This window comes from Lepus europaeus, chromosome 11 (assembly GCF_033115175.1).
Source record: "Lepus europaeus isolate LE1 chromosome 11, mLepTim1.pri, whole genome shotgun sequence".
Classification (NCBI taxonomy): domain Eukaryota; kingdom Metazoa; phylum Chordata; class Mammalia; order Lagomorpha; family Leporidae; genus Lepus; species Lepus europaeus.
The window spans coordinates 50287852-50304866 of NC_084837.1; the positions used below are offsets into that span (position 1 = coordinate 50287852).

At 58.3% G+C, this 17015-nt stretch overlaps 2 protein-coding genes across 10 annotated transcripts; both read right to left on the minus strand.

The window, feature by feature from the left end:
- Positions 1 to 82: 82 nt before the first annotated feature.
- On the minus strand, positions 83 to 10928 carry REC8 (REC8 meiotic recombination protein). 6 transcript variants are annotated; one of them, XM_062205363.1, is made up of 21 exons: positions 10447 to 10928; positions 10235 to 10286; positions 7886 to 8001; positions 5849 to 7185; positions 5694 to 5762; positions 5470 to 5612; positions 5314 to 5389; positions 5102 to 5222; positions 3439 to 3523; positions 3060 to 3121; positions 2822 to 2945; positions 2667 to 2739; positions 2490 to 2581; positions 2330 to 2379; positions 1876 to 2022; positions 1571 to 1637; positions 1344 to 1477; positions 1189 to 1237; positions 845 to 911; positions 594 to 725; positions 83 to 521 (listed from the first exon to the last, which is right to left on the minus strand). In XM_062205363.1, the coding sequence occupies exons 4-21, from the start codon at positions 5902 to 5904 to the stop codon at positions 83 to 85; spliced, it is 1986 nt and encodes a 661-aa protein (XP_062061347.1). In that variant the 5' UTR covers positions 5905 to 7185; positions 7886 to 8001; positions 10235 to 10286; positions 10447 to 10928. The 6 variants fall into 6 exon arrangements, with proteins under 6 accessions (XP_062061347.1, XP_062061346.1, XP_062061345.1 ...); XM_062205362.1 differs by having other exon boundaries at positions 7886 to 8005; XM_062205361.1 differs by having other exon boundaries at positions 5849 to 5981; positions 6097 to 7185; positions 7886 to 8005; positions 10235 to 10928.
- Positions 10929 to 11078: 150 nt separating this feature from the next.
- Positions 11079 to 16882, minus strand: IRF9 (interferon regulatory factor 9). Of its 4 annotated transcripts, none has more exons than XM_062205371.1 (9): positions 16313 to 16764; positions 14869 to 15049; positions 14345 to 14528; positions 13968 to 14098; positions 13782 to 13890; positions 13602 to 13673; positions 12658 to 12999; positions 11674 to 11789; positions 11079 to 11522 (listed from the first exon to the last, which is right to left on the minus strand). In XM_062205371.1, exons 2-9 carry the CDS (start codon positions 15046 to 15048, stop codon positions 11451 to 11453), a joined length of 1206 nt encoding a protein of 401 aa, XP_062061355.1. In that variant the 5' UTR covers position 15049; positions 16313 to 16764; the 3' UTR covers positions 11079 to 11450. The 4 variants fall into 4 exon arrangements, with proteins under 4 accessions (XP_062061355.1, XP_062061356.1, XP_062061354.1 ...); XM_062205372.1 differs by having other exon boundaries at positions 16302 to 16764; XM_062205370.1 differs by lacking the exon at positions 16313 to 16764 and adding an exon at positions 16792 to 16882 and having other exon boundaries at positions 11080 to 11522.
- Between the last annotated feature and the right edge of the window lie 133 nt (positions 16883 to 17015).

The window sequence follows — 17015 nt, forward strand, 5'->3', positions numbered from 1 at the left end:
ACCAAAGAGTCGATCTCCTTTGAGTCAGCCGGCTTGCTGCCTTACAGGGGTGTCCCTGGAGCTGGGTTTGTCACCAGTGGAATCATGACATCCTACCGTAATAAAGGCAGCTTGTTTTCTGCTTGGACAGAGGTATGTGTTCAGAAATGAAGCAGGCAGGGCCCAGTGAGGCAGAATATGGTTTAATGGAGCTGGTTTCCTGGCAGCTTTGTAAAATGGGCGCTATCCTCGGTAGAACCGGGGCCCTGGCTGGATCAGGAGGCGCCCATACGGCTTCTTCTGTTCCACACGCAGTATCTGCTGCGCTGCGAGCACTGGCCAGGAAGGAGAAGAGGGCGGGCAGGAGTCCCCACATGGCCCCTGTGTGGAGCTCAGCACCCCGTGTGCACGCGCACACACACAGCCAGCACTCACCCAGGAGCAGGTAGAAGACCTGCGCAGCCACCCTGCGGGGGCTGAGTGGGGACACCAAGCTGCTGAAGTCAGGCTCCCGCTTGGCCCGCAGCTCCAGTGCCACTGCCCTGTAGGGATGGAGAAGGGTGAGCAAGGCCCCAGCCTGGCCCCTCCCCACAGAGGCGCCCCCACCCCAGCACCTGTGCACAGCCTCCAGGGACAGCGGCTCAGGCTCTGGTGGCAGCTCGGAGGGCATCTCCAAGGGCACCTCTGGGAGCTCCGGCACCACCGGCAACGCAGGGGGCTCTGGCTGTTCCATCTCAGCCCAGGCCCTAGGGAGACATGGGAGTTGAGTGGAGCCTGGAAGGTGGCGCTGCGGCTGGGATCAGGGCACGCCCGTCCTAGCCAGTGGCTTCACTGCGGGCCGGGCCTACACGGCCTGGCTGCTCACCAGCGTTCCTCTGGGGGGATGAGGCTGATCCGCGACTTCTCCTCCTCGGCGGGCTCCAGGGAGAGCTCTGTGGGGGCGGCAGGGGACCAAGGGGAGCGTGTCTGGCACTGAGCAGTCTGCCTTGGGGCACCTGGCCAGACCAGCTGTCCGTGCTATATGCTGCCTTGGGAAAAGCTCAGGGAACAGCTGTGTTCTCTCTCATCAGCACTTTCCCACAGGCTCGGGAAGCCCCCTCCGGGCGGGAGGACTGGAGAGTGCCCCGCAGGAGTTCACCCCATCCCTCACAGCTGTGCTCCCACACAGCTGGGCCGCGGGCGGGCCTAGACCCCTCCCGAGGAGCTTACCGGAAGACAGCATGAGGGGGCCGCTGGGCTCCTGGGCTTCCCTCAGGACCTGGAGACGGGAGGAGGAGAACTCAGACCCCGGCCTCACGAGTGTCCAAGGCCAGGGAGCCTGGAGCGCGCGCTGGGCGGGGGCGGAGGCGGTGGGGTGTGGGTACCTCGATCTCACTGACAGCCTCAGCCCTTCTCTCCTCTTCCTCCGCCTCCTCGGGCAGCCTTCGCCTGAGCGCTCTTGGGGGAGTCTGGGCACCGCGGGTCCACAAAGCCAGTAGTTCCGGGGGTAGCCGGCCAGCTGATGGGGAAGGGGCAGTGGCGACAGGGCCCTGTCACCAAGAGGGAGGACTCGGTCCTGAAGAGCCCTGCGCCCAACCCCCGCCCTCCTTACGGTACGTCGGGGTCCGGAACAGCTCCGTGGGGCTTGTGATGGTCCTCTCCGGAGGCTGCACCATGGGCTGCGTGGTGGCAGGAGACAGGAGCGTCGTCAGGAGCAAGCCACTGCTCGGCGCCCCTTCACCTACCTGTCCAGACTACGGTCTGCCTGCCCTGCTCATGCTAAAAGGACTACCGGGTGCCCATGAATGTGCCAGGAGGGGCTGTGGACGCAGCACGGCGAGTTGTGGAGGTGCAAACCCACATCAGGTTCCCAGCTGCCCCCAGCCGACACCTGTGCCCTCCCAGGGCCGCACTCACACACTCCCAGCAGTGGGCCCTGGTCTGCAGCTGTTCTTTGAATTTTTCCCTGGAGATCTGAGTCTCCTTGTCCCAGAACAGTAACTGGCGGCGGCGGCGGCGGCGAGCAGGGGGACTCCTGGGAGATGGGGGCCCTGGGGGCCTCTTCTGTAGAGCGGGGAAGGAAGGGGCCACCAGGCGTCACTCCCTTCCTATCACCCTGGTGGCTGCTACAGCTCCACGCTCCCCCCACCCCCTTAAGGTGCCTGGGGGAGGGGCTCGGGCACGGCTGCCCCACATGTGCAGCTGACCCTTGCATGAAGGGACCAGCTGGGATGTGCAGGCCACATGATGGGGTGTGGAAAAGCAGCATCCTGGACTGCTCTTCGACCAGGCCCCAGGGAGCCAGCAGTGTCACTGGGCTTGGGGAAGCAGCTCTGGGGGAGGAGGGGCGCTGAGGAGGAGGAACACGCACCTTCGGGCTGGGTGGGGGCGGCAGACGCAGCTCTGGCGACGGGGTCACCTCTGCAACAACACAGGGGTCGTGGTTCTGTCCTGCCCGCCCCCGCACTGTCGTCCTCCCTTTGGCAAGTGGCCGCGTGGCCCTTGTCTGCAGCAGCTGTGGTGGCACTCACCCATGGGTGGGGCCCCGGGCTCCCAGGCCGCCAGCTTCACCTCCTCGGGGACCAGGACCAGGCCTGGAGCTGGCTCTGCTATCCCTTCCACCCTGGGAGACAACGGGCAAGAGAAGTCAGGCTGCCCTTCCCTTCCCAGCACGGGCCCGCCACCTGGTGCAGGATCCCTGCCCTTACTGGACGGGAGCTGGAGGCGAGAGAGGGGGCACTGTGATGTCGCGCTCTGGGGCCCGGGGCTCCTCCACGGCCTCTGCAGAGAGAGGAGTGGCACTCAGGGGCGGAGGCCACGGGAGCACTGCCCCGTCCCAGGCTGCCCGAGCCAGGGCTCCCACCTTCCGGTGGTGGGCGGGCCCTCAGCCTGGCCAGCCGTCGCTCCTCCAACAAGATAGCTTCATCTTCCTCTGCGATGAGCAGGTCCAAGTCTCGGCGGCTGACCTCCGGGAGGTCCCGTTCACCCTGCGGGGAGAGGGGGAGAGGGCGGGCAAGGGGTGTGTTATGGCACGGGGTGAGGCCCCAGGAGACAGGATGAGGCCAGGGAGATGGAGAAGGGCATGCTGGGGGCCGCCTCACCTCAATATGCAGCATGCGGATGGGCTCTGCTTCCTGGAGGGTGATGACCTCAGGGGGCAGCACTGTGAACAAGATCCTGTCTGGTGGGACTGGGGAGTCACACCCGCCCCACCGTGTCTACATTCCCACACTCACGGGACTCGAGTCAAGTCCACCTGGTTGTGGGCAGGCCCAGGCCAGTTACCAGCGGCCCAGCCCTGGGTGCTCACCACCGTGAGCCTCGCTTTCCTCACCCGTAAAGTGGGGTTGAGGATCCTGACCTCACAGGACTCTGGTGAGGCGCAGAGGAGGTCACACACACACGGGCCTGGCTCTTAAACTCGGTCATTCCTTCAGCGGTCGGCCCTCCCTGTGCCTCTCACCAGTTCTCTCTGCTGACCTGGCCTCCTGGGCTCGGCAGGGACTTCAGGAGGGGCCTCCTCAGGCATTCTTTCTGGAATTGCAGCCTCTAAGAGGTGTCGAATCTTCGGAGGAGGATTGGGAGCAAAAGAGGACAGTTCAGCGTCAGCCCCGCTTTCCCGCTTGTGCAACAACAGGCAGTGGACAGTGATCTGGTGCCCTTTACGCCTGATTTTGTTTCTTAAGATTTACTTATTCGAAAGGCAGAGATACAGAGAAAAGGAGAGAGTGTGATCTTCCATCTGCTGGTTCACTCCGCAAATGGCCACAACAGCTGGGGCTGGGCCAGGCCAAAGCCAGGAGCTTCATCTGGGTCTCCCACATGGGTGCAGGGGCCCAAGAAATTGGGCCAACCTCCGCTGCTTTCCCAGGTCCATTAGCAGGGAGCTGGGTCAGAAGAGGAGCAGCCAGGACGCAAACCAGCACCCATGTGGGATGCCGGCACTGCAGGCAGACTTAACCTCCTATGCCACAGCGCTGGCCCCTACGCCTAATTCTTGTCGCATTGCCGGCGGCGTGCAGTGAGCCCACTGGCCGTTTGGTCTGCTTTCCTCCTTGCCCTCACCACCCCACCTGCAGTTCTCTAGCCTTTGTCAGTGTGTCTGTACAAGAAGCACTATGCCCTATGTGAGCTGCTGTGAGGGACCGAGGTAGAGAGACCAGTTTGTATATGACCCCAACAAGAGTCCATGCAAAGGATCAGACAGGGCCCTGGGGAAGTACTGAGATGTACTGAGTTCCTGAACAGCACTGGGTTCTGTTAGGAGGGGATGAAGACTTCGTGAAAGCGGCTGGCACTGTGGCATAGCAGGTAAAGCCATATCTTGGCTGCTCCACTTCCACTCTAGCTTCCTGCTAATGTGCCTGGAAAGCAGCGGAGGAGAGCCCAAGTGCTTGGGCCCGTGCTGCCACATGGGAGATCCAGAAGAAACTCCGGGCTCCTGGCTTTGGCCCGGCCCAGCTCCGGCCATTTTGGCTATTTGGGGAGTGAATTAGTTGATGAAAGATCTCTTCTTCTCTATGTATAACTCTTAACTTTCAAATAAATAAATATTAAAAAAAAAAAAAGACCTTATGGAAAAGGTAGCCTTTGAGCCAGGTCTGTAAGGATTTACAGAGCTTGAGCAATAGAGAATGGCCAGTGACCATCATGGTCTAAGAAATACGGCATCTTTGGGATGTAGGGACCACACTGGCATTTGGAAGCCAGGGGCCGTGCTGAGACAAGCTGGGATGGCTAGGCCTGGACCTCAGGAGAACCCCAGCAGCTAGTGTGCAGCTTGCAGTAGGAAGCTACTTCGAGCAGGGAGCCAAGGAAAGGGGCACAGCGTGAACCATAGCAGTGTCGGGAATAGACAGAGGAGGGCACGGGGAGGGAAGCCCAGGTGGAGATGATGAGGGCCTGGGCAGTGGGAGCAGTGTGGAGATGAGTGGAGTTGAGACAGGTTGGCCTTGACTAGCTAAGTCGAAGGCCCTCTGCCTGGAGGGTCCAGCACAGTGGTGCCCCTGCACCGTGCCCTGTCGGGGAGAGCTGTAGCAGGCTCCCTTCCCCTCACCCCAGGATCAGACTGGCACGGGGGCAGGACTCCCCTTCTGCACGGTCAGCTCACAAGTCTGAGCCGTTCTGGGCCAATGAGCCCTACCTGAGGGATATCAAAAGGGCTGGGCAGTCTGGGGTCCACAGACATGACCCCAAAAAAAGGGTCCGGAGCATCTTCCAGGGTCTCCATCATGGTCAGGTGGTCCGGAAGCAGCAGGCTGGGTCTGGGAGAGAACGTGGGTTAACAAGGACCAAGGCTGAGCAGCCGATGCTTCCCCCAGGGCTGGGCAGTTCCAGCCATGCGTGGGTGCTCACAGTTCAGGCTCCACCATGTCGATGCGGATCTGCAGCTGGGCCCGGTGCAGGCGCTCCAGAATGTGCTGGATGTCCTCTGCGGGCAAGGAGGGCAAGGTGGAACCGGCGCAGGGAGGGCCTCTTGGCTCTGCCTGCTGCTGGGGTCCCCAGCCTTACCCACGAGGTACTGGCATTGTTGGAAGTAGACCCGGATCACCCCGATCTGGAGCTGCGCTGAGAGATAGAGGGAGAAGCGCGGCCGCGGCAGGCCGGGCTGCGGCGGTTGCACTCGGACCAGCACATAATTGAGAATTTCCTGGCTGCAGGGGACAACACACCGTGACCACCAACGTGCCCAGGACGGCCCCCAGCCGTTCCTCTACCCCCTTTCCCGGCCTTACCAGGTCTTTACCACGTTCACCTTCAGGTATTCACGCTTCACCAAGCGGCTCCCACGTGTCGCTGCCAGCCTGGAGGGAGCAGCGAGGAGCCGGGGCCGCATCAGACCTGGAGTCCCGGGAGCCCGTCCCCGCCGCCCGGCCGGCCGCGTCCTCACCAGATGGTGGCAAAGCAGCCAGTGTGGCGCTGAAGCACGTTGGGGTAGTAGAACATCGTCCCTCAGGGCTTCCCCGCTGCTGCGGCGATGGGATTCCGATCCTAACTCCTGGCACCGGCCTCCACAGGTGGCGCTGCAGGAGGACCCCAAGAGCTACGCTTGGTGTACCAACATGAAGGGGGCCGACAGGGCCGCCTTTGGGCGCGCCCTTAGTGGGTTCACACACCGCGTCCAGCCGTCAACCTTACTGGAGCTCCGAGGGGAGGCCAGGCAGGGCTGGCACGCTGGGCAGGTCCCGCAGCAAGCCTTCGTCCTCGCCGCCGGGCTCCAGAGCCTTGGTCTCGGCCACCAGGGGTCGCCCTCGCGCAGGACGGAGCCCCGCCGCGGGGTGGCTGCGCCCAGCCAGCCAATGGCAAGCAGGTGTCGGGTGCGAGCGCTCTTCCCCCCCACCGGCGCCAAGCAGCCTGTCTGGGTTCGAGGCCACAGGGTTGCCCAAGACAGGCACAGAACCAATCAGAAGAACCCTGCGCCTTGCCAGGGCCATTGTGAGGTGTCCTGACCAATGGGCTCTGGTTCTCGCCTCTAGTAACAAGGACTTTTGGGAGGCGCTTCCGGGCAGACCAATGAGCGGGGAGCAAACCCCGCTCCGACCCGCAGCAAGCCTGGTAACAAAGTGCAACTGGTCGTAGGGGAGGTCGGGTCATGCGGGGGGCAACTGCTCAGGACGGCAAGATGTAAGGCAGACTCCTGACCTGGGTTTAGACCCTGCCCTGCCCCCCACTTTCCACCAAGTCCAACTCCGCGTGCCACTAGGGCCTGGGCTAGGGAGGTGGCGCAGGGTGGCCTTGGAGCCCCAGGGAGTCTATCTCCCGGGAAACAGCGGGAGACCCCGCCGGACTCCAAGCCTAACCTGATCCTTCTGGGGTTGTGAACGTGAATGTCCTGCTGGCTGAACTAGACTTTAGCTTTGTTGGAAGTCCTCCTCCTCCTCCTCCAAATACCATTTTGTCTCAAACAGTTGGTTTTTCATCAACTTAAGTTCTTCGGTCGCAGCTCCAAGTAGCTCTTGCTGCTGCACCTCCTGCCTTTGCACAGCTGTTTCTCTGGCCTGGAATCCCCTCCCTGTCCTGTGCTTCTGCCCACGCCTTGGGCCTCGCTGCAGCGGAGCTGGCCTGTCCTGCTGCGGTTCCCTTCCATTTGAGAGCTCCGAAGACTGGGGTCGTGATGTTTTCAGTGGGTGCCGGGCCTCCAGCGCAGCAATTCGTTGGCAGATGAATGTGCAGTTGCCCTATGTTTACAACTGCGGAAGGTCAAGGCTGGTCTGGGCCAGGGCCTGCCTGTATGGGTGAGGAAACAGGGGTCCATGCAGACTGCTTCTCCCAGACCACACAGCTCCCCAGGGAGAGCCTGGTTGGGAACTCTGCTCTTTCAAATTCCAAAATCTTCCCAATCTCTAGTCCACTGTGCTTGGCGACATCGCCTTGTCCGTGATACTTACAAATTGCTGGAATATTGTGAATAAGCTGTTAACATTTAAGTGCTCAGTTTGGGGCACAAAGGTGATGAAGTGGGGACATCTGCCCTTAAGGTGCTTAGAACCCAGTTTAGGAAACAAGGAGGGGAAGTGGTTTGGCACAGCAGTTAAGTTGCTGCCTGGGGAGCCCACAGCTTGTATCTGAGTGTCTGGTCCACGTCCTGGCTACTCTACTTCAGATCCAGCTGCTTGCTGATGCACACCCTGGAGTGCAGCAGACAGTGGCTCAAGTAGTTGGGTCCCTGCCACTCACATGGGAAACCCAGATTGAGTTCTGGGCCCCTGGCTTCCATCCAGCATGCCCTTGACCATTGTGGCCATTTGGGGATTAGACTAGCAGATGGAAGATTCCTGACTGGAGGCAAGCATTGTGGTGCAGTGCGTTAAGCCGCCACCAGCAGTGTCGGCATTCCCTATCAGATTGCTGGTTAAAGTCCCGGATACTGCACTTCCAGACCAGCTCCCGAATGCACTTGGGAAGCAGCAGATGTTGGCTCAAGTACCTGAGTTCCTGTCACCCTCGTGGGAAGCTCAGAGGGGGTTTCTGGCTCCTGGCTTCAGCCTGTCCCAGCCCCAGCTGTTGCAGCCATTTGGGGAGTGAACCAGCCATGGATGATCTCTACCTTTCAAATAAAAAATGAAAATAAAATTTTACAAATGTAAGCAATAAGGAACACAGTAATTTGATCATTTGAGTATTTATTAAAAGCCTAATATGTGACAACCCTTCCTCTAGGCACTGGGGAAATAGCAAAGAACAAAGTCGCTGTTCTCATGGGGTAGGGAAAGAGAAATGATAAACAGAAATATGTAAAGAAATGGTGATTTGTGGGGCCGGCGCTGTGGTGCAGCAGGTTAACGCTCTGGCCTGAAGCATCGGCATCCCATATGGGCACCGGTTGGAGACCCAGCTGCTCCTCTTTCCATCCAGCTTTCTGTTATGGCCTGGGATAGCAGTAGAGGATGGCCCAAGTCCTTGGGCCCCTGCACCCTCATGGGAGACCCGGAAGAAGCCCCCGGCTTTGGATCTGCACAGCTCCAGCCATTGTGGCCAATTGGGGAGTGAACCATCGGATGGAAGACCTCTCTCTCTTCTCCTCTGTGTAACTCTGACTTTCAAATAAATAAATCTTTTAAAAAATGGTGATTTGTGCTATAAAGAAAAATGAGGATAGACTTGTGAGGGCTGCTGCTATTCAGGCAGGGTAGTCATGGAAGCTCTCTCTGAAGAGATGGTATTTGAAGAGAAGGGGCAAATCCAGTGCCTATCTGACAGTATAATAGACAAAAAGAACCAGCAAGTGCAAAGATCCTGGGGTAGAAATGTATTTGATGGGTTCAAGGAGCCTGGAGCAAAGTGTCTGAGGCTAGAATGGCAAAGAGGATAGAGAAGAGGATGGGGAACACACCCCACAGCGTTCAAGGTCATTCTGAGGGTCTGGACTTTAGTCCTGAGGGGGCTGGGGGCCAGTGGAGGGTTGAGTGGAGGAGCGGTAGCAGCAAATCCGTGTCGTCAGGTCTCTGCTGCGCTGAGTACGAGCTGAGGCGGATGAGAGCAGAGGTGCAGGTGCCAGTATCGCAGCAGAGCAGGTAAAGCTGTCACGTCCACACTTAGTATTCCCTGTAGATGCCAGTTTGCGTCCCAGCTGCTCTACTTCCGAGCTAGCGCCCTGCCAGTGGCCTAGGAAAAGCCTAAAGTGGAAGATGGTCCAAATACCAGGGTTCCTGCCACCCACATGGGAGACCCAGATGAAGCTTTTGGTTCCTGGCTTCGGCCTTTCCCAGCCCCTGCCATTGCAGCCATTTGGGAAGTAAACCACTGGATGGAAGAGCTCTCTCAAATAAGTATTTTTTGAAAGATTTATTTATATGAAAGTCAGACTTACAGAGAGAGAGAATCTTCCATCCACTGGTTCACTCCCCACATGGCTGCAAAAGCCAAGGCTGGGTGGGCCAGGTCGAAGCCAGGAGCTTCTGCATCTCCCACATGGGCGACAGGGGCCCAAACACTTGGGCCATCCTCCGCTGCTTTTCCCAGGTGCATGAGCAGAGAGTTGGATCAGAAGTGGTGCAGCCAGGACATGTACCAGCCACTGTATGGGATGTCGGCATCACAGTCAGTGGCTTAACCTATTACGCCATGACAGCAGCCCCTTAATAAATAAATATTAAAAAAAAAAAAAGTAGGCCGGCGCCGCGGCTCACTAGGCTAATCCTCCGCCTTGCGGCGCCGGCACACCGGGTTCTAGTCCTGGTCGGGGCACCGGGTTCTGTCCTGGTTGCCCCTCTTTCCAGACCAGCTCTCTGCTGTGGCCAGGAAGGCAGTGGAGGATGGCCCAAGTCCTTGGGCCCTGCACCCCATGGGAGACCAGGAGAAGCACCTGGCTCCTGCCATCGGATCAGCACGGTGCGCCAGCCACAGCGCGCTAACCGCGGCGGCCATTGGAGGGTGAACCAACGGCACCTGGCTCCTGGCTTTGGATCAGCGCAGCATGCCGGCCGCAGGGGCCATTGAGGGGTGAATCAACGGAAAAGGAAGACCTTTCTCTCTGTCTCTCTCCTCTCTCACTGTCTACTCTGCCTGTCAAAAATAAATAAATAAATAAAAGTAACAAGAAAGCATGAAGAAGGCACTCAAGAAATGATGATGGTGTGTTTCACAGTGGTGGTGATAGAAGCGACAGAAGTAGTCAGATTCTGGAGATTTTGAAAGTACAGTGATGGTGGGATTTGCTGAGGGATTGGATGTGGGGTATGAGAAAAGTTGGAACTGATGTAGGTAATTTAGATCTTGCACAAAGAAGGTCCGGGAGCGACTTCAGTGCACTGGGGGCACCAGATTTCTTCCTTACCGGTGCAGAGGTCTGTTTAGGCTCTTGGCTTCCCAGCGCGTGGCGGACAAGACTGGAGGGGAGAAGGAGAAGGGGGTCTGAGGCAGCAGGGAAGCTCCTCAAGAGGGACAGCACGGAGATCCTGGGAGGACTGTGAAGGCGTCTACACTCGCTCACTTCGGTGAGCTGCTGAAAGGTTATGGGTGACATGACAGGAAGTCTGGGGAGCCAACCTGTGTCCGTGCAGGAGGGGAAGCTCGAGGCTGTGGCGAACAGGCAGGCGGTGGAACCAGTCTGGTGGAAGTGAGCGTACAGGAAGTAGGTGCCACGTGGCCTTGGGAAGGAAGCATTTCCAGTGTGGTGGCAACATGAACATGGGGAGGAATTGGGCCGCCCTCCCATCTCAGTGAGCAGGGTGCGGGCACCCTGTGTGGTGAGGCTCAGGTGGAGAGAGAAATCCACTTGGGAGCACCCGCCTGTCAGTTGTGCTGGGGGAAGAAGCACAGAGGCAGGAGTGGCAAGCGGAGGAGGGGCAGTGACTTCCGAGGCCCCTGCGCCTCCACACCACACTTCCCAGTCTCAACAAAGAACTGTGAAACCCAGATTTTCCCATGTGAAGGCGGTGGCTACAGCGCCTGGGTACAGGCTCAGCGCCCTCCTAGACGGTTGCCATCAGCCCTCTCCCTAATCTTGGTTGCCTGGAGGGCACCTCCCCAGGCCCAGAAGCACAGAGCCAAGGCAGCATCCCAGCTGAGAAGAGGACAGGGCCCTCGGAGAGATCCGCAGGAAGAGAACTCAGGTGCCCTGCCCCTAAGTCTACATCTCAGTCACACCCCTGTCGCCCCTGCCACCTTCTCCCAGCAAACTAAATGCTGATTCCTCTTTCAATAAAACTTTATTTTTAATTCTTAGTGAAGACCTAGGAAGAAAATATAAAGTGCTTGGCTTTAGAGTTGAGGGTTGAGGGAAGGAGAGGGCCCCTGAGTTCACATCATTTGGAATTTCCCAGTCCTTTAGAGATGAAACAGGGTATATTTCAAAAAATGTGTTTAAAATAAAAAGTATCCTTGAGCTCTCCACCAGCCACGGTGTGAAGAGTTCAAGGATGTAACTACCACAGCACTGAGAGCGATCACGAAGGGAGGCACTGGCCAACAGTGCAGACAATGAATGAGTCTGTTTCAAGAGAGACAGGAGTGGGAGCGGAGGGGTGGGGCGGAAGGTGGGTTCCCATGCCCTACACCAGGGACAGAATGGCTGCCTGCTCCTCTGGGGTCTCCAGTAAGTGTCGGGCAAAGGCTTGCTCCATCTGCATCAGAAGAGACGGGAAAGAGGCTGTGAGTGAGCGTAGCATAGCAGGTGCACCCCGCAAGGAGCTCCTTCCCTGAACCCTTTCACGTCCCGAGCACTGCTTTCCCGTCCCCATCACACAAGCGACTCTGTCCGAGCTCTGAACTCACCTGCACTGTGATAAGACTCTGTGCAGTGTGGCTGGGGCCGGGGCGCTCCTCCCAGAAATTCAGTGTCACCTGGAACTTGGGTGGGGGGCCCAGGCCCTGGAGGTACCTGGCCAAGTCTGAAAGAGAAAGGATCAAGGGTTGGAGGAAAGGAGAGAGAGGAGTGAGAACCACAGGCTGGGAGGGAATAGAGAGGTGGGAGTGGGGCCACCAGGAGACTAAGCTGCAGGCTCAGGACAAAGGTCGGGGACGAAGCTGTTACTCCTCTGTGAGCAAACAGGAAGGTGGGGCCCTGCCTCGAATAAGTGTCTGGAGGCAGCAGATCCTCCGCACGGCAAAGGCTCACCCCAGCCAGAACTGAGTCCTCGAAGACAGATGCCCAGCCGCCAGCACAGATGTGCTCCAGCTTTTTTCGCTTGCTCACTCTCTCCCAGTGCTGAGGCATCCATGCCCTGGGAATACCCACACCGTGATCCCCCTGAACCTCTGGCCCCACCCTGAAGGTCAGGTTTAGAGTCGAGTGGGCCTAGACCTGGAATACTGAGTGGACAGGAGCTGCAGACAAGCTTCAGGGATGTAGCTGATAGGCATAGCTGGGGCCAGGGTGTGGCAGGTGTGTCCGCTCCCCACCATGTGCCAATGCTTCTGCAGGCCAGCGTAGATGTGAGAGGGCTGTGAGGTTCCCAGAGCCTGTGCTGACCTGCCCACACCTCTGCATAAGTAGCTTCAGGGTGATGATGCCAGGCTCCACCCCAATGCCATCTTCACAGCCTTGATGGGGGAAGGAGAGTGGCCAGGCAGCTGCCAGCGCTGAGCATAGGGCCACAGAGGATGTGCCACAACAAGTGCAGGGGTGCCCAGCACAGGCTACAGTGGGGAAGCTGCTGGCTGGCAGGGAGGGGCAGGACCCGCCAGGTCAGCCTAAGGCCTACTGAGAGGTAGGGGTCAGGGGTTAGGGGCTCAGAGCCCCGCCCGGAGCAGCCTCACCTCTGCAGAAGTAGGCAGTTTTGAAGAGCTCCACACACTCATTGCTGGGCAGCAGATGCAGGCCTGGCCCAGGCGGGACCTGCGGTGCATCCCAGGAGACGAAGATGGGGCAAAGCCGTTGAGCAAAGAGGCCTCGGGAGTTGCTGGCCACCAGGAGGCCTCGGTCCAGCTGGCTCAGCAGGCGCTGCGTGGGCTCCAGGGGGTCAGGCTTGGGAAACACCACCTGCTCCATGTTCCGCTCAGAGCCTAAGGGCTCAGCCACGAGGCGGCAGTCGAGGCTGTGCACCCGGGCTTCACCCACCACACGCCCGTTGTAGATGAAGGTGAGCAGCAGCGAGTAGTCTGGAGACAGAAGAGCCCAGCTGTGCCTGGTACCAGAGGGGTGCACAGCTGGCAGCCCCTCTCCCCAGGGGCACCTGGCCCGCACACGGCTTTAGGGGAAGGAAACGAAGCTCCTCGCAGATCCAAGGTTCTCATTCTGCTGCTGAGGACCCTGAGCCCCAGGAAGGGACGCCCAGCCGGAGAAGACAAGGCAGGCCGGGAAGCGGGGGTGGCAGCCTCTCCTCATCCTCACTCCCCGGGCTCTCTCACCAACCAGGGGGCTTCCTGTTAGGCTTCCTACCACTCAGGAGATAGCTAAGGTCCGTACCCACCCTGAGGTCTTACGGTTCACAAGAAGGTCCCTCAAGGCTGGGCTTCTATTTACCTCAAAGAGATCAGGGCTCCCTACGGATATCCAGGCAACAGAGCTTACAGCAGTGTTCCTGAGGAGCAAGCTTTGTGGAGGCTGGCCAGCCACCTGGAGCTCTCACTGCCTGGACACGGCCCCTCTGCCTACGGGAGAGTTTGCTGCACGCCCTGACTGGCTAGATAACACATGCATGGGGAGGGGAGGAAGGCTCCAGGAGAACAGAGAGCAAGAAGGATTCAGAAATGCTAAGCACCTGGGTCTGGAGGGAGCAGAAGCTCCAAGGCCACCGTATCCCCCTGCATAGCAGCCTCAGTTACATTCGCACCTGGAAGGAAGGCGAAGGCACTGGTCATTCAGAGTGGGACTAGGGAGCCCTTGGGCCAGTGGCTGGTTTTGGCAAGTGGGACGACATGAGAAGCCCGGGAGGTGGTACCTTCCTGCGGCTCTGGGCTGCCGCCGCCATTGCTACTGCTGCTGCTGTTCCCGGCGTCTGAGTGGCTTGCTTCCTCGGTGGCCACCATCTCCTCCTGCACACATGGTACCTGTCACTGGCCAATCTCCCCCAATCCTAGGTACTCTCCTGCCCCCAGGCCCACCCAGCTCCCTCGCCAGTTCTCACGTTATCCAGGGAGTCCTGGAGGGAGGTGGAATTGACCATGCAGTTCTTTGTGGTACCCTCATCTTCCTCCCTCTCAAAAGACACAGAACTGTGGTGTCGCCTTGATGCTGATTTCCGGGTCCCTGGCTGGGCTGTGGAATTGTTGAGGGGGAGAGAAAGGTCAGGTGTTCAAGAGGAAAAGAGGGTGAGAAAGAGGTCTGAGACAGTGAAAGGCTGGGCAAGACTGGGAGAGGGAACTGGGGGCAGCTCTCCAAGGGCAGGGTCAGGGCAGAACTGATAGCCTTCTGGAGGCCTGCCGCCTTTCCAGAGCTCATCACATCTCTGTCCTTTCCCCTGGTCTGCTGCTTCTGGGTGTGGCTGGGCAAGGGGACACTCACCAGATGGGGCTCCTGGTGGCAGCAGCCGATACACCTTGTAGGGCTCAGCAACATCCATTCGGCCTCTCTCGGGAACCTCCTCAAATTCAGAACTCTTGTTGAGGGCACAGCGCAGGCGAGTCTTCCAGGCAGCAGGGCCTCCTGGGTCTCCCTCTTTGTACTTGCCTTTAAACATGGCCCAGGCCTACAGAGATGAAGTGAACAGGAGGCCGCACACTACAGAGCCCGGCTGCACCTCCCACAGGGCTGGCTCACGGGCTTGTGGCCTGAGCACTTGTGCAGGGCCCCTGGCTCAAACCAGCTTGGGCAGCATGTGTACTTTGCTTTTGCCATCTCAAAATCCTTAATAAGCTCTGAATTTTCACTTAGTAACTGTTGTGCCTTCACACTGCACCAGGCTCTGCAAACGACATAGCTGGCTCTATTCGCCAATGTGCCCTGGATCTGAAACCCTGACAGACACTAGCACCAGGGGTGAGCGTACCATTGTCTAATTCGTCCCTTGCTTGTTTCCCTGCCCTTACCTTGAAGAAGGCGGCATCCTGGTCCTCCCGGAAGTCCTGCTTGCCCGCATGTTTCCAGGGAATCCGGAACATGGTCTTAGCTGCGTTGTCCCAGCACACACCTGGGAACTTCCCGCTCTCCACTTGCTCCACCACCCAGTTCCGGAGCTTCCGGGTGCATCGTGCCCTGCCCGATCCCATCCTAGGGGGACAAGAGAAGGGGGAAACATCAGAATCGATAGCTGGGGCGGGCACACCTGCCAAGAGCCTAGTCACTGGGGCCAGCTTCCTGCAATGGCCCCATCCCGTTCTCGGTTCTCAATGAATCTCACCCTTCCCCGAGGCAGAGCTGTTTCACTGCTGCCGCGACCAGCAGTTACCAAAACCTATGCTTTTTAACATTCCAGCCTGTGATACCTGGAAGGAAACCTTAAGAATTGATTTTAAGGGAACATACAGTTTGAGAATTCCCTGTGTCTTTTTTAAAATTTAAATTTTATTTGAAAGGCAGAGACACACAGAGAAAAATCTTCTATCCACTGTTTCATTCCCCAAGTGCCCACAATAGCAGGGGCTGAAGCCAGATCAGAACTCAGTCTGTTTCTCCCACATGGGTGGCAGGGACCTAACTACTTGAGCCATCACTTGCTGCCTGCCAGGACGTGCATTAGCAAGAAGCTAAAACACCAGGCAGAGCCAGGACGCAGACCCAGGCACTCGACAGAAATGCGGGCGCCCTGAGTGGTGTCAACCACTGTACAAAACACCTGCCTCTGGCCAGCACGCTGGCATAGTGGGTAAAGCTGCCACCTACAGTGCCAGCACCAGTCAAGTCCCAGCTGCTCTACTTCCAATCCAGTTCTCTGCTATGGCCTGGGAAAGCAGTGGAAGATGGCCCAGGTCCTTGGGCCCCTGTACCCGCGTGGGAAGACCTAGAGGAGGCTCCTGGCTACGAGTAGGTGCAGTTCCGGCCATTGCAGCAAACTGGGGAGTGAACCAGCAGATAGAAGACCTCTTTCTCTCTGCCTCTCCTTCTCTGTGTAACTTTTTTTTTTTTTTAATTTACTTGACAGAGTTAGACAGTGAAAGAGAGACAGAGAAGGTCTTCCTTCTGTTGGTTCACCCCCCAAATGGACGCACAGCTGGAGCTATGATGATCTGAAGCCAGGAGCCAGGTGCTTCTCCTGGTCTCCCATGCCGGTGCAGGGGCCCAAGCACTTGGGCCATCCTCCACTGCCCTCCCAGGCCACAGCAGAGAGCTGGACTGGAAGAGGAGCAATCGGGATTAGAACCCGGTGCCCATATGGGATGCCAGCGCCGTAGGTGGAGGATTAACCAAGTGAGCCACGGCGCCGGCCATGCTGACTTTCAAACAAATAAAAAAAAAGGAAGATTTATATTTAAAAAAAAAAAAAAAAAAAACAACACCCTGCCTCCCCTTGGTGTCTTGTTACCGGTAGAGCACCTTATCCAGTCTCCAGCATCTCCAGAGACAGATCTGCTTCAGAGACACTTCGGCAATCCTACTCACCAACCACTCTTCTACACTTTCACCCTCACCTCTCTCTAGTATTTGCTCTAAGGGTAGGTGGGACAGGGACCTGGGGTCAGGGGCGGGGCTGCAGAAGTGGGCAGGGCCAGAAGGCAAGAAAACAAACAGGGCCCGCTGAGGCTGGGAACAGGACCTCCCTCCATGAACAATCTCACAGCAAGTTCTCCTATCATTTGCCCACAGGACCTGGGACACTTGCCCCCGGGGTGCATGTGCAAGTGGTGCTCAGTGGCCATTTCTAGTAGTCTCTCACTCTCAGGCCACACCTCCTACTTCCGGACTTAGAGGCCTTCTATCAGTCTAGGAAGGGGCTCCCAGGCGCCACCACCTCCAATCTGGCTAGCCTCTTCGCCCTAGGTCGCAGGCTGACTCCCATGCTTGGCTGATCTTACCTGAACCGTTGTCCAAGCTGTCCCAGGGCTCCGCAAGCTGAAGCTCCGTTCGCAGCCAGGCAGGGAGATCTCTCCGCCTCTTTCTACAGTCCCCACCCTAAGTTTCGTTTCTCTCGGGAGGGCCTTTTCCCAGAAATCACGTGGTCTCTGAGCAGCAGGGCAACCTACCACCACTAGGGGGAAGCAGCAGCTGAGACTCTCACTGCCATAACGCAGTCGGCAGC